Genomic DNA, 15,497 nt, shown 5'->3' on the forward strand with positions numbered 1-15,497 from the left:
TGAACTACAGGCACGCGCTGCCACGCCCGGCTAATTTTTTGATTTATTGTAGAGATGAGGTCTCGCCAAGTTATAAAAATAGTAATTGTACTCAGTATTATGACTATGTTAGTCAAAAAGAAATTATTGTAACTGCAGGTGAAATTTATTTAGGCTGAAGCTGTGTTACTTTATTCTAGTTATTTAAAATTAACCTAGAAAAGAATATTGCAGCTTTACAATGGTAGTGAATCTGAACAAAACTTTCTGATTTGCTAACTTTTCCCTATTCTTAGGAATTTTAAAGATTTAAGTCAGTCTTATGCAGTTATTTAAAAGAGGGAATATTTAACATTTCCTTTAAAATGAAAAGGAAAATTTTATAAATGAAACTGTTAATACTGTATTTGGAATAACATTAGCAGATAATCATTCATTCCACAAATAATTAATGAATAATGTTACTTTGGTGAGGTGGACAGACAAGATTTCTGTTCTCCTGGCTCTTACATTTAGTAAGAGGGGTAAGACAATAAATGTCAGATTGTTTCCAATCGTCACAAGGTCTATGAAGACAGTAAAACCAGGTAATGTGATAGAGTGGCTGGACTCACTCTGATAGAATCGTCAGGGGAGCCCACTTAGAGGAGGTGACATCTGTGCTGAGAACAGGAAGAAGAGGAGGAGACACCTTGTGAGGTTCCAGGTTGGCAGGTGCAGCAAGTTCAAATTCAGCTGGCAGCAGGCTTGGGATGTTGAAGGCACAAAAGAAAGCAGGTTTGCCTGAAAAGGGAGATGGAGGGAAGAGAGACAGGAGATGAGGATGGAGTCATAGGCAGAAGCGCTGGATCGTGTGTGAGTGTGTGGGTTTAGTTAAGGGATCTGCTGGCCCTGGAGGCCACTGAAGTGTGTTCAGCCAGAGAGCAGTGCTGTCTGATCGCTGTTTCAGTCACGTTTTCCGACTGCCGCACGAAGAGCTGACCTGGGAGCAAGGATTAAAGCAGAGTGTCAGGAGGCTGTTGCACAAGTCCGAGTGGGAAGACGTGGGCTCCCGTGGCTGTGACTAGGGCAGTGGCAGTGTGGATGGTGAGACACGCTCAGATCTGGAATGTGTTTTGGAGACTAAGCTGTTTGACTTGACCTGTGGTTTGGAGGAGGGAATCCAGAATGTTTCCTAGATGTGTGACGTGAGTCATTTCACAGGTGAGCTTGCCGTCGAATGAGATCAGGAAGAGAGGAAGGGGGACAGGAGGTGATTTAAGTTTCTGGCATGTAAGCGGAGTTGTCAAGTAGAAGGGTGAGCGTGTGAATCTGAAAGTCAGGGGAAATGAGAGCTAGGCGACGTCACCCAAGGAGAAGAGTGGCAATAAAGAAGAAGGGCCAGCGTGGGCCGCCTTGTGTATTCCTTCGTGTAGAGGACAGGCAGAGGAGGCAATTCAGTAGGGGAGCCTGAGAGGAAGCAGCGAGGAGGTGAGAAAACCAGGGGAATAGGTGGCTGTGGAAACTGAGTCAGAAAGAGAATGTTTGGAGAAAGAAGGAGTAGTTGATTGTGGCAAACGCTACTGTGAGGTCAAGGAGGAATAGGATAGAAAATGGGCTGATGAAGTCAGAAAGATAAATGTCATTGGTGATCTTAACAAAAGCGTATTTTGGTCGAGTGCTGGGAATGAAAACTTGACTACTGTGGGCTCAAAAAAAAAAACGGTTGGAAAAGAAGTGGGATAACAGTCTAGCTCATAGGTTACTCTTAAACATTTTTCCTTAATGTCTAAAATGGAAACTGCATCGTAAGTTTTTTTTTTCTCCTTTATTTTAATAGCTTTGAGAAGCACAAAAAGTTTTTGGTTACGTGGTTGCATTGTGTAGTGGTGAAGAAGTCTGGGCTTTTCATCAGTAATTTTTGTTGACTGAGTGGGTACGTGAATTGAATGGTAGCTCACGGACTTTGGAAAATCAGTTGTTTATGTCAAGTTGTCTGAAAGGGTGAGAATAATTGTTAGAAATAATTGGCTTAAAATGACTGATATTTGCTGTTAAAGTTGTTGATTTGGCATGTGTGTTTGTCTGTTTTCTCCCTGGAGACAATATTAAAATGGTACTAAAGAGAAAAAGAGAATAAACCTGTAACTCTGAAGGGATAACAGAGTACTCCGTAGACGAGAGAGTGCAGTGCATTTCTGAAAGAGTATTGATGGATTCAACAGTTAGAATAGAGAAAATATTCACGAAGGAGCTGCAACAAGGGAAGGTTCTGATGTGTCTCACAGACTCTCAGATTCTTGGGATTCAAAAGGTCAGAGAGAAAGGACACTTGAGAATGCAGAGGGAGGGATCATTGGAGAGCTGTGTGTGGGACAGCTGTGCCTTCTCCCATCCAAGCCCATGCACAGCGACAGTCTCTGTGGTATTTCGTGTTTCCTCACTCACGCCTCTGTCTCTTTCCCATCAAAATAGACGGAGCTTATTCCTTCTGGAAGTAAAAACCAAAACAACCATCAAGGAAAAGTGTCACTGCTATTGTGGACATTTGTGTCTGAAGATAAGCTTCCTTATTCTCAATCTTAGGGAATTATCCATATTAAACATAACCTCTATATTGTGTGTATTCTTTTTGTAATATATAGCCTATACAATGACTAATTCTCTGCTTTTCGTCTGACATAGAGCAGAGCATTCCAGTCAGGAAGCCCTACTCACACGTACAGGGTTTCCATTCACTCTTCTTTCTTAAGCGTCAATGGTCAACCAAAAATTATCTTCAAAGATGTAAAACCGGCAGTATATAAATAAAAAGCCCAAGATAAACATTAAAACTGACACCATGTGAAACAGATAATTCTTGGATTAGAAAGATCTTAAACAAAAAATGTCTATTTAATATTCTCAGAGAAAAAATATATTGCATTCATAAAGTAAGAACAGAATAATTATTTTAAAAATCAGAATGAGAGTTCTTGGAAATGAAAGTATTGACATAGTCTTTTTTTTAAATGATAGCTTAGAAGATCAATTGAGTCAACTCTTTGAAAATAGAACAAAGAAGCCAGGCTCGGTGGCTCAGTCTGTAATCCCATGCTTTGGGAGGCTGAGGTGAGTGGATTGCCTGAGCCTGCGGGTTCGAGACCCACCTGGGCAGGCGAGACCTCATCTCTACAAAAAAAAAAAAAAAAATTAGCTGGGCATGGTTGTGCGCACCTGTAATTCCGGCTACTTGGAAGACTGAGGCGGAAGGATTGCCGGAGCCCAGCAGGTCGAGCCTGCGGTGACTGGGAGCGGCCACTGCACTCCAGTCTGGGTGACAGACTGAGACTTCAACTCAAAAAAAAAAAAAATAGAGCAAAGAGACAAAGAGCAGGTTTGTAGAAGTTTCAAAAAGAGAAAACAGAGAAGTTCAATGATCAGAAAAGTAATATAAGAATATCTATAGTGCTTAAATATGCAGATTCCCAGATTGAAAGGAGGAGGGGGAGATGAGGGCCCAATACAATGAAAAAGACCCACTCCTCTTTATATCATTGTGAAACTTCAGTAGTAGAGGAGGAAAATTCCTAGACACTCCAAGGGAGGAAAAAAGAGAGAAAGAAGAAACCTGTAAAGGAATGAGAATTGGATGAGTATAGTAAGGACAGGATTTTTTGTTATTGCTCTCTATCACGTGAGAGCTCAAAAAATATATTTGGAGTGAAAGAATGACTATAACAAATGTGTCATATAACATCACTGAGGGTTTAAAAGACAGTGAATTACTATCTTCAAAGTTCTGAGAGAAAGTAACCTAGAATTCAGAACCTATGAAAACTATCAAGTATGAAGTAAAATAAAAACAATCTTCAGCATGCAAGGACTTAGAACAGGTGCTTCCTAAACCATAAGCCCTGTTTGAAAAATTTACTTAAGCATGTGGACCAGCAAAATAATGAAAACTAAGAAAGATGATGACATGGGCTAGAAGTAGTACACTAACACAGCAATTCTGTTAAGTAACTCCAGAATGACAGCAGTGCAACAGTTGTAGAAAGTAATTGGTTTAAATTAGAATAGGCCATTTGAGCAAAGTGTCTTCAAGAGGAAGAATGGAAGGGATTTCGGGCTATTGATCATTAAGATGCTGGTAGGTATTAGTGATAAGCATGTTTTTTCCTCTGGGGGGAAAAAAAGACACTTAGCAATTCTAGGAAAAAACTCGCATAACTAGCAGGCAGTTGCATGTGACAATCATCTAAAATGAAGGGTGAGTTAAATCATTTTGTGTAGTCTATCATTGTCAATTCAAGAAATAGTGTAAGCATAAGTGTGTGAGCCACTAAAATGGTAGTTCCAGGGAACAGGACTTGGATCATGAGGTAGTGGATATCACCTTTTATCTGTTTAATTTGCAACTGCTTGACTGTATTTGGGAGGAGAGGTAGGAGTGCTGTTTGGTGTGTTCTTCCCCTTTGCCATGAAAAGGTGGTTGATGCTGCTGATTTAGACAGGATGGGTCATGAGAAGCGACTTCTGCTATGCAAATGTAAACAGAAATCTTCATCTTTGCCATGTAATCAACTTTTAGTTATGTTATTAGAATTTAAACTGAAAGTCTTTGACAGGGAACATGATCATGATTTACTGAGCATCTCGTGTGTTTGAATTGCTAATGTAAGAGCCAGATGCTTGTTGGGTGATAGATATTGAATTATCTCATTTAATCCTCACAACAATTATTTAAGGTGGTTACTGTTAATATTCCCATTTCACAAATAGAAACATCAGATTTAGATTAGGTGTTCAGAAACTGCAGATTTACATAGCCGATGAGTGGTGGAGCCACTTGCTTGCTCATACCCTTTTTGTCTTCTTCCCGGCTCTGCCTTCCCTCCTCAGTTCACTCTGTCACCCAGGCTGGAGTGCGATGGCATGATGACAGCTCACTGCAGCTTCAACCTCCTGGGATCAGGCGATCCTTCTGCCTCAGCTTCCCGAGAAACTGGGACTAAAGGTGTGCTCCACTATGCCTGTTTTATTTTTTGCTTTTTGTAGAGATGAGGTCTTGCTGTGTTGCTCAGGCTGGTCTTCAACTCCTGGGCTCAAGTAGTCCTCTTACCTCGGCCTCTTAAAGTGCTAGGATTACAGGCATGAGCACAATTTTTTTGGGAGGTGGGGACAGGGTCTCCCTCTGTCTCCCAGGCTAGAGTGCAGTGGCATGGTCATAGCTCACTGCAGCCTCGAACTTGTAGACTCAAGTGGTCCTCCTGCCTCAGTTTTCCAAGTAGTTGGGACTGCAGGGAGCGTCATCATGTCTGTCTAACTAAAAAAACGTTTGTTTTGAATTTCTAGCCTCAAGTCATCCTTCCACTTTGGCCTTCCAAAGTGCTAGGATTATAGGTGTGAGCCACTGCAACTGGCCTAGGCACCTTTTTTCATGTGCAAATATTTTTTCATGATTGTAAGGTGAAAGATTCAGGCTAATTTACAGACACACACATACATATATTTTTTTAACATTAGTACTTGTCATTGGAATTGCTGATTTTAGTTACAGTAGTTTAACAGAGACTGAGATTGCTAGCCACTAACCTACGAGCAGTAAAATTAAAGTTCTAAGTTCATTTTTTTGTTTTTTTAAGAAATACTTTTTTACTAGGGAAGATTTCAAACGTGCAGAAGTAGAGATTTTAGAATAATGAAGCCATAAGTCTCTATCACCCAGTTTACACAACTATCAACTCATGGTTAGTCTTATATCATCTCTACCACTACCCACTTCCCCTGAGTTGTTTTGAAGCCAACCCAGACATTTCATTTTGTCTATAAATATTTCAACATGTATTTGTAAAATCTTTTAAAAAATAACTGCAATATTATTATCTCACCTCTGACAATAGTAACTCCCTAATATTAAATATCCAATCAGTGTTTAAATTTTCTTGATTATCTTACAATTTTTAAAATACAATACATTGTATTGAAATTGTATTGTAAGCCGGGCTCGGTGGCTCAGCCTGTAATCCCGTGCCTTTGGAGGCTGAGGTGAGTGAACTACCTGAGCCCGCGGGTTCGAGACCCGCCTGGGCAACTTGGCAAGACCTCATCTCTACAATAAATCAAAAACTAGCCGGGCATGGTAGCGTACCCCTGTAGTTCCAGCTACTTGGAAGGCTGAGGTAGAAGGATTGCCGGAACCCAGCAGGGCGAGGCTGCTGTGGCCAGGAGCGGCCACTACACTCCAGTCTGGACTACAGTGTGAGACTCCAACTCAAAAAAAAAAAAAAAAAAAAGAAATTCTATTGTATATAAATTAAGATTGAAATAAATTCCATAGATTGCAACTGGTATTTGTGTCTGAATACTTTCTTAATCTATAGATACCTTCTTCCTCTCTCCTTATTCTGCTTGCAATTTGTTCATTAAATAAACGAGTTTTTCCTGTAGAATTTGCCACAGTCTAGATTTTGATGACTTTCCTTGTACAGCTGTCACAGGCATTTTCTGTGGCATTTTCATCTAGAAGCTTGATCAGATCCAGACTTTTAGTTTTTTGGGGAAGGGCAGATTACTTCAGAGGTATTGTGTCCTATCATGAGGCATATAATGTCTGGTTGTTTCTCTTTGGTAGTGTTAGGGCCATTAGTGAGCATTATATCATGATACAGTTTCATTATTTCATTAGTGGTTACAAAATGGCAGTATTCTACTGCTGTCATTTTAATGTTTCCTTTTTCCCTTATTAACTAGAATAATTATATTAAAAACTTCCCCTCATCTACTATTTTGTTATTTTGAGATTTAGTTTTTCATAGCATTGGCAGATGCATGGTAGATATTTTTTCTCTTTATGCATCAATTTTCAAATTAATGAGTTGGGTCCCTAGCAAAGGTAGGGAATTATTCCAAAGGTGAATAATTTTGTTTTTTTTGAGTCTCACTCCGTCACCCAGACTGGAGTGTAGTGGCACGCTCCCAACAACCGCAGCCTCCACCTGCTGGGCTCCGGCGATCCTGCCACCTCAGCCTCCCAAGTAGCTGCAACTACAGGCACGTGCCACCACGCCCAGCTAAGTTTTTAAGAAAATTTATTGTAGAGACGAGGTCTCGCCAAGTTGCCCAGGTGAGTCTCGGACCCGCGGGCTCAAGCAGTCCACTCACCTCGACCTCCCAAAGCTCTGGGATTACAGGCTGAACCACCGAGCCTGGCTATTTTTTTAAAAAAATATATCACGTGAAATCACAGATTTAAACATATTTAGTGTGCTTTAATCCTTTGCTGATATAATTCTTTTTAAAAATTTTTTTGAGTTGGAGTCTCACTCTGTCGCCCAGGCTGGAGGGCAGTGGCACGCTCCCGGCCACCACACCTCGACCTGCTGGGCTCCAGCGATCCCTCTGCCTCAACTTTTCAAGTAACTGGAACTACAGGCGCGTGCCACCACGCACGGTTGGTTTTTGATTTATTTTCGAGACGAGGTCTCGCCAAGATGCCCAGGTGGGTCTTGAACCTGTGGACTTAGGCAGTCCACTCGTCTCAGCTTCCCAAAGTGCTGGGATTATAGACTGAGTCACTGAGCCCAACCATAATTAAAGTCTTAACGCATTTTGGCAACTTTTTTCCCCAAAATTCTATGGATCTTTTCGTGATAGCAGCTCCGGAAGTATTGAATGTTACTGTTTTGAAAAACCTTTGGTAATGTGATAGCTTTAAAAATGGTATCTGCGGTTGAATATTTTTATGTGCCTATCATTTGTATTGATTATTTTGGCCATTTAATTTTTAATCTAGGGCAACCCCCTCGCGTCCCCTCCCACTGTGGGAGCTTTTCTGTCCTCTCAATAAATCCTGCTTAAAAAAAATAAAATAATTTTTTTAATCTAATATTTTTCTTTCTTTTTGTAAGAGGCTGGAGTGTAGTGGTGCGATCATACCTTGCAACCTCAAGCTATCCTGGGGTCAAGCTATCCTCCCACTTCAGCCTCCCAAGTAGCTGGGGCAATAGGTGTGCACCACCATGCCTGGCTATGTTTTATATTTCTTATGGAGACAGGGTCTTTGTTATTTTGCCCATGCTGAGTTCCTAGGCTCAGTGGATCCTCCTGGCTCGGCCTCCCAAAGCTCTAGAATTATAGGCACAAGCCATGGCGCCTGGCCTCTTGTTTTTTTAAGGGATAATATGATATATTTATTTATACATTAAAGATGATGGCCATTTTGCAAATTTTTTTATCAAATGTATTTTTCTTTTAATTTAATTGTATTTCAAAAATATCTTTAAAATAGACACTTTTATATGGTCAGTCTTAGATATTCTTCTTGGTTCTCATCTCATTAGCACTACCACTATTCTTTCCCCTGCCAAAAAAAAAGAAAGAAAAAACCTGGTAATTTGATCATTATTGTCCTGTTAACTTCGGTATTTGTGCTTATTATAACTCTTAAGATTCAAGGGGGTCAAATTCAGTTAACATTTTTTCAGAAGTAATTATGTTTCAGGTCCTTCACATGTTCTCTATCTAGGCTATGATAGAGTCTGTCTTTTCTCCAAATGGCATAATTAACTTATGTGTGAAAATATAGATAAATTATAGCCTTTTAAAAAATGGGAGGCGGTATATTATTTTGCTTTTAGCATCTTTCTTTGTAATTAACTCTAGAAATCTATTTCATGATCGTATGATGAGTCTTCCTTTTTCTTCCTTAATTGTAGGGCAGAGCAGCAGTATTTTTTGGCTGCTGATGTGAATTGTGGTCTGTGGATATATCGTGGAGAAAATAGACTGCACAAAAATGAATATTACCAGGATCTGAAGACTGTGAACATGTTCTTCAGCATTTTTATGGAGTCTGCTGGAGAAAAGAATCTGTGAGATTACGTGAAGAGAGACCAGTTTCAAAACAATGGGGGAAAGAGAAAGAAGTCCAGATACGGGTCAAGAAAGAAAGGCAGGCCAACACGATTATTCTTTTCATTCTTCTGATTCTGGAACTACCCCACAGTCTTCTGGCCGATCGTCACCGGTCAATCTCACTTCACCATCAAGCATGAGGGGGGAAAGTGCCAAGAGACAAACGTCAGATAGCCAGGTGCATCGCTGTGGTAAGTCTGCCTTAAAAAAGTCTGGTGGTTCTAGAAGGACTCATTTTGAGAGCCTGAGGAAATTTTTCTGTTAGCGTGTGTGTTGTTATATGCTTGGAAGTGTGCTAATTTACATTCTGGACAGGTTATACGTTAATACATTTATATAAATGTTGCTTATAGTACTATGTATTACTGTTTGTCATAGTCAAAGTCGTACAATACTCATACACCAAAGAAACACAGTTCAGGCTTCTCATTTTGTTTTTCTTTCTAAATAAATGCATGTCTGGGAGTCCCTGAGGTATTGTAAAGGCAAAACAGAAACCCAAAATATTTGGACTTTTTTGTATCTTTATTTTTTATTTTGTTCTTTTGAGAGTGGGTCTCGCTACATTGCTCAGGCTGGTCTCAATTGGCTTAAGCAGTCCTTCCACCTCAGCCTCCCAAGTAGTTTGGATTACAGATGCGAGCCACCCTACCCAGCTCCTTAATTTTTTTCTAATTTAATTTATTTTTTTAATTGGATCTGACCCTGTCACCCAGACTGAAGTACAGTGGCGTGATCATGGCTCACCACAACCTCAGTCTCCTGGGCTCAGGCAATTCTCTCTCCTCAACCTTCTTAGTAGTGGGATTACAGGTGTGTGCCACCACACCTGGCTAGTTTTTGATTTCTTGTAGAGACTGGGTCTCACTATGTTGCCCAGGTTGGTCTTGAACTCCTGGCCTTGAGTGATTATCCTACCTGGGCCTTCCAAAGTTTACTGGATTGCAGGCATGGCCACCACGCCTGGCCAACTATGCAGGCTTCTAAATCTCATCTCCATCTGAATAAATCTCTGGTCAAGAACATTTCACTGTACTCAGTAACAAAAAAAATGCAAGGTCTACAAGTATAGCATAGAAAAATGAGCTAAGGCAAAAAAGGTAATTACAGTACGCATTAATAAATGCAGCACAGTTATAACAGCAGTAGTTTAGAATGGTGAGAGTTTACTTTGCAAGGCAGGAGTGGTAAAACCAGGAGCTGAGAAGGAAAATGGGTGATGCATGAAACATGTCACATCCTGTGCTAATATAATGACTATCTGTGTGGGGAATAGTTAGCCCTGGAAAGGATTTAAGCAAAGGCCTAATTAAATTTGCCTTTATAAATTTCTACTTTGAAAAATAAAATTCACTCATTAAAAGCTATGGTGAATATTTATTCCTTTTGAAAGGAACCCTTTCATCGACCCCCTAATCTGGCTCCTTAGGGATGTCCAAATTTCTAACAATCAAGTGCCTATTTATTTTGTCCTTTTCTCTAAATCTAAGTGAAGGGTGCTTGTTATAATTTTGTAGTTGTGATCATGATCTGATAATACCTTTGCTAAATAATTAAGAACAAACAGATCTTAGGGTTGAGCCTTAGAAAATACCCATTATTACCAAGAAATACTTAGGGTATTATTGGTAAGGAAGACTAATTTTTCCTTCCTTCCCCAGAAGCAGTTTAGTAGGGTACCCAATTGAGAAGTCAGAACTTTATGTAAGTCTAACTTATTTGAGAAGATACTTGAGAAAAGCTGTGGAAAACAGTTCCAGGTTGGGCGTGGTGTCTCAAGCCTGTCATCCCAGCATTTTGGGAGACTGAGGTGAGGGGATTGCCTGAGCCCACAGGTTTGAGAATAGCCTGGTCAACTTGGCAAGACCTCTTCTCTACAGTAAATCAAAAAATTAGCTGGGGGTGGTAGCGTGCACCTGTAGTTTGGGCTGCTTGGGAGGCTGAGGCAGAAGGGTGGCCTGAGCCCAGCAGGTTGACACTGGGGTGGCCGGGAGTGTGCCGCTGCACACCAGTCTGGGCGATGGAGTGAGACTCCAACTCAAAAACAGTTCCAGCATGACCCAGGAAATTTCAGTTACTGTCTTCAGTCTGACTTGTAATGTTTTCTGCTTTGCACTGTATTTTGAATTAAAATCTCTGGTAATTTGTTTGCTTTTGACCAAGTAATGGGATCAAACTACTACATATTCTTAAATACTAAGTTAATTTCTCTTGATTTAAATTGCAATCAGGGTAGACTAAACTAAGGACAAAACAAATATAATTAAAATAGCATCTTAAACCCTTGAATTTGTGGATTTGCATGTTTGATAGCATATTCTTTCTACCTCCTTGTTTGTTTTCAGCATTCTTTATTATTTTTAAAAATAAAATTTGTGCTCCATCAGAATTTATAATGATGAAACTTAGTAAATTTTGGTTGTACATGTTTGTATATTACATATTTATTCCATTGTTTTCTCAGTAGTATAAGCATATTTTGATTTTTTTGGTAGGTGCATAGTTTATTTTTACTGTATTTAAAAAATGAGTCGTATTTTATTTTAAACACTTGAAGGAAGAAAAAGCAATGTTTTCCCACCAACTTTGTGGTGGCGACTTAACGAGGGGAGATGAAGAATGACATGGACATCGGCCAGTCATCTTTCTTCTTCTCTCTCCTTTTATGAAGCACCATGTTTCATCTTGATAGCTTTGAAAATGGAAATAAGAAAGGTAGAGGAAGATGGGAATATTTGTGAGTTCAGGTTAATGTTGTAAGTTCAGGTTAATTTGTAGTCATGCTCATAAGATGTAGATGAAAATGTTCAGAGTTTTAGGGTGTCAAAAAGTTGGTTGTGGAAACTCTTTTGTTTCTGACTAAAAATTTTTGGCCTGATTCTTATATTATTAGGCTTTAACTTTTCAAATAAAACAAGTTGCTTTTTGTATGAAATTTTGTTTTCCAAGTAACGTAGTTTTGTGCATAAAAATCAGGTTTGGAACAATTAACATCATGTTTATGTATAATTATTTTCATATATAAAGTTTCTGTCATTCTTAGAACCAAGTACATATTCCATAATAGCATATAATATCAAAAGTCCCTTAACTTCTTGTGGGAAAGAAAGAAAATAGAAATGTTGGATACTTAAAATTTTAAATTCTTGCTTTTTTTTTCTTTTTGAGACAGAGTCTCACTTTGTAGTACCAGCTACTCAGAACTCTTGGGGTCAAGCGAGCCTCTTGCCTTAACCTTCTGAGTAGCTGGTACTACAGGTGTATGCCACCATGCCCAGCTGATTTTGTGTGTGTGTTTGTGTGTGTGTGTGTGTGTGTGTGTGTGTGTGTGTGTGTGTGTGTGAAGATGGGTCTTGCTATATTGCCCAGGCTTGTCTTGAACTCCTAGCCTCAAATGATCCTCCTTCCTGCCTTGGCCTCTCAAACTGCTGGGATTATAGGTGTGAGTTACCCTGCCTAGCCAAAAAAATTACATTCTTTTTTTTTTGAGGTGGGGTCTCACTCTATCACCCAGACTGGAGTGCAGCGGCATTCTCATGGCTCACCGCAGCCTCGACCTCTTGGGCTCAGACAGACACTCCTTCCACTTCAGCTTTCCAAGTAGCTGGGACTGCAGGCATACACCACAATTTTTAAAAACTTTTTTTTGTAGAAATGAAGTCTTGCTATATTTCTTAGGTCGATTTTGAACTCCTAGGATCAAGCAATTCTCTCCCCTTGGCCTCCCCAAGTGCTGGAATTATAGATGTGAGCCACTGCATCTGGCCGAAATTATATTTTTAAAGTGATGTTATTCAATGAAAATATAATGCAAGCCACACATGTAGTTTTATATTTTCTAGTATCCATATTAAAAAAAGAAAATACAACGAAATTAATTTCAATAATATATTTTTATTTAACCTATCATATTAAAAACATTATCAGGCCGGGCACGGTGGCTTAACCTGCAATCCCAGCATTTTGGGAGACCAAGGCGAGAGGATTACCTGAGCCCGGGGGTTCAAGACAATCCTGGGCAACTTAGTGATACCTCATCTCTACATTCAATCACGAAAACTAGCTGGGCGTCTGTAGTTCCAGCTACTTGGAAGGCTGACGTGGAAGGATCGCCTGAGCCCAGCATGTCAAGGCTGTAGTGCCCGGGCTCGGTGGCTCAGTCTGTAATCCCGCGCTTTGGGAGGCTGAAGTGAGTAAATTGTCTGAGCCCGCAGGTTTGAGACCCACCCGGGCAACTTGGCGAGACCTCATCTCTACAATAAATCTAAAATCAGCCAGGCGTGGTAGCACGCGCCTGTAATTCTGGCTACTTGGAAGGCTGAGGCGGAAGGATCGCCGGAGCCCAGCAGGTCGAGGCTGCGGTGGCCAGGAGCGGCACTGCACTCCAGTCGGTGACAGAGTGAGACTCCAACTCCAAAAAAACAAAACAAAAGAAAAATCATCATTTCTACATACAGTCAGTATAAAACACATTTTGTGAAATATTTTGCATTCCTCTTTTTTTTTTAACTATGTGTGTATTTCACAGTTACAGCATATCTCACTTTGGACTACCCAGATTTCAGATTTCTCAGTAACTATATGTGGCTAATGGCTACCATCTTGGATAGCATAGTTTCAAAGTTGCAATTATGTATTCCCTAATTTTATTTTATTAGTGGTTCCTTTTGTGTATTCATACATTTATAGAGCTGGAATTCTCAATCCATGCACATTCAAAACAGCGTCTATACTATCCTCTATCTTTTTAAGACATTTTGTAATGCTAAATTGTAAAAGTTACTTGTTTATATAATGTAATCAGATATCTGTGTCTGGAAAGGTTGGATCTTCTAGTTTTTCTTCTTCTTCTTTTTTTTTCACTCTGGAATGCATTTTGTCCTTGAAAAAATGTAGTTGCCATGGAGGTTAAAGATCATTTTCTTAACTTTGAAAGGCAGACTTTCAGAAGTCTCTTTTAAAGATCATTTTCTTCTTCTTCTTTTTTTTTGAGGTGTGCTCTCACTCTTGCCCTGACTGGAATGCGGTGGCACAATCATGGCTTACTGCAGCTTCAACCTCCTGGGTTCAGGTGATCCTCCTCCTGCCTTAACCTCCTGAGTAGCTGGGACTGCAGGTGTGCGTAGCCACACCTGGCTAAGTTTTAAAAATTTCTTTGTAGAGATGAGGTCTTGCTGTGTTGTCTAGGCTGGTCTCATATTCCTGGGCTCAAGTGATCCTCTTGCCTCAGCTTCTCAAAGTGTTGGAATTACACGTATGAGCTACTGCATTTGGCTAAAGATCATTTTCTTAACTTCTGAAAGGCAGACTTTCTTCTGGAAGTTTTTTTTTTTCCTCTCTTTTAAAGGGTGCTCTGTACCTTGAGGTTTAAGTTTAGTGAACTTTTAGTAAAAATAAAAACATTATTTCACATTTTTAGAAGTGTGATTAAATATGTACTCTTTTTTTATTTTAAAGATGTGGGATTAGGCTCATTAAATCAGTTTTTTAAATCAGTTAAAAAAAAAAGATGTGGGGTACAATTCAGGTTAGGTATATAAATGTTCATCATACAGGTACCCTTGTTGATGAGGTGTGCCCTTCCTTCCCCTGGCAGTTTCCCTCAACTGCCAATCCCACCCTGGCAGTTTCCCACTATTGCCAATCCCTTTCTCATAGTATTATGATAAGTGTTCAAGGTCTGCTTATGAGTGAGAACATGTGGAATTCTGTTCTTTGTTTCTGTGATAGGTCACTGAGTGTGATAGACTCTAAATTCATCCAAGTTGCTGCCAAGTCCATATGTTTAATATGTACTCTCTAAAGATTTCATATACTTAAATTTTTTAGGTTATGATTCTTTGTTTTTAGTTTCTCAAATTATGTTAGGAGTTTTAGATTTGAGCATCACACAAAATAAATCCCCTGAGAAAACATTTAGAAACATGTTTGTACTGCTGTTTTTCATTTTTCAATCACCGATAAATGGGATGGAGTTCTTTTTTGGAGACTCACTCTGTCTCCCAGGCTGGAGTGCATTGGCACTCTCATGGCCACCGCAGCCTCGATCTGCTGGGTTCAGGTGATCCTTCTGCCTCAGCCTTCTAAGTAGCTGGAGCTACAGGCATGCACTACCACACCCAGCTTATTTTTTGATTTATTGTAGAGACGAGATCTCACAAGTTGCACAGGCTGGTCTTGAACCTCTGAGCTCAGGCAATCCTCTTGCCTCAGCCTCCCAAAGTACTGGGATTACAGGCTGAACCTCCGCATACAGCCGGGTTGAAATTCTTATTACTAATAGAGAATATGTAGAACTTTCTGTGTTGTATATATATTTCATTTAATTCTCCCAGCAACCTGATTGTGTAGGTAATGTCATTCTATGGGTTGGGAAAATAGACTTGGAAAGGTTTAACTGAATTTTCCAAGGATTTACTAAGTGCTAAATTTGAGTTCCAGATTTTCTTACTGTAGAATATACCATCATTCTGTCTTCAGATAAAGTTGTAATTAATATAAAGAAAACATACGTTTTCACATTTCAAAGGATAATTCCAAATATTGTGACACAAATGACTTGACTATTCCAGTATTTTGTACAATGTTTATTATGCATCCTGGTAATGCTGATGGTACCCATGTTTGAATTCTGACTTGCT

At 39.7% G+C, this 15,497-nt stretch overlaps 1 protein-coding gene across 1 annotated transcript in view; it reads left to right on the plus strand.

Annotated features, from left to right (window-relative positions):
• The first annotated feature begins 8,848 nt into the window (after window positions 1–8,848).
• Window positions 8,849–15,497, plus strand: part of LCA5 (LCA5, lebercilin) — a 33,617-nt gene continuing 26,968 nt past the window's right edge. The window contains exon 1 of the mRNA XM_008062408.2: window positions 8,849–9,047. Coding sequence (XP_008060599.1) covers window positions 8,849–9,047 — 199 coding nt within the window. The remainder of the gene's footprint in view (window positions 9,048–15,497) is intronic.

This window comes from Carlito syrichta, unplaced genomic scaffold (assembly GCF_000164805.1).
Source record: "Carlito syrichta isolate Samal-C Ts95f unplaced genomic scaffold, Tarsius_syrichta-2.0.1 Scaffold305696, whole genome shotgun sequence".
NCBI classification, from domain to species: domain Eukaryota; kingdom Metazoa; phylum Chordata; class Mammalia; order Primates; family Tarsiidae; genus Carlito; species Carlito syrichta.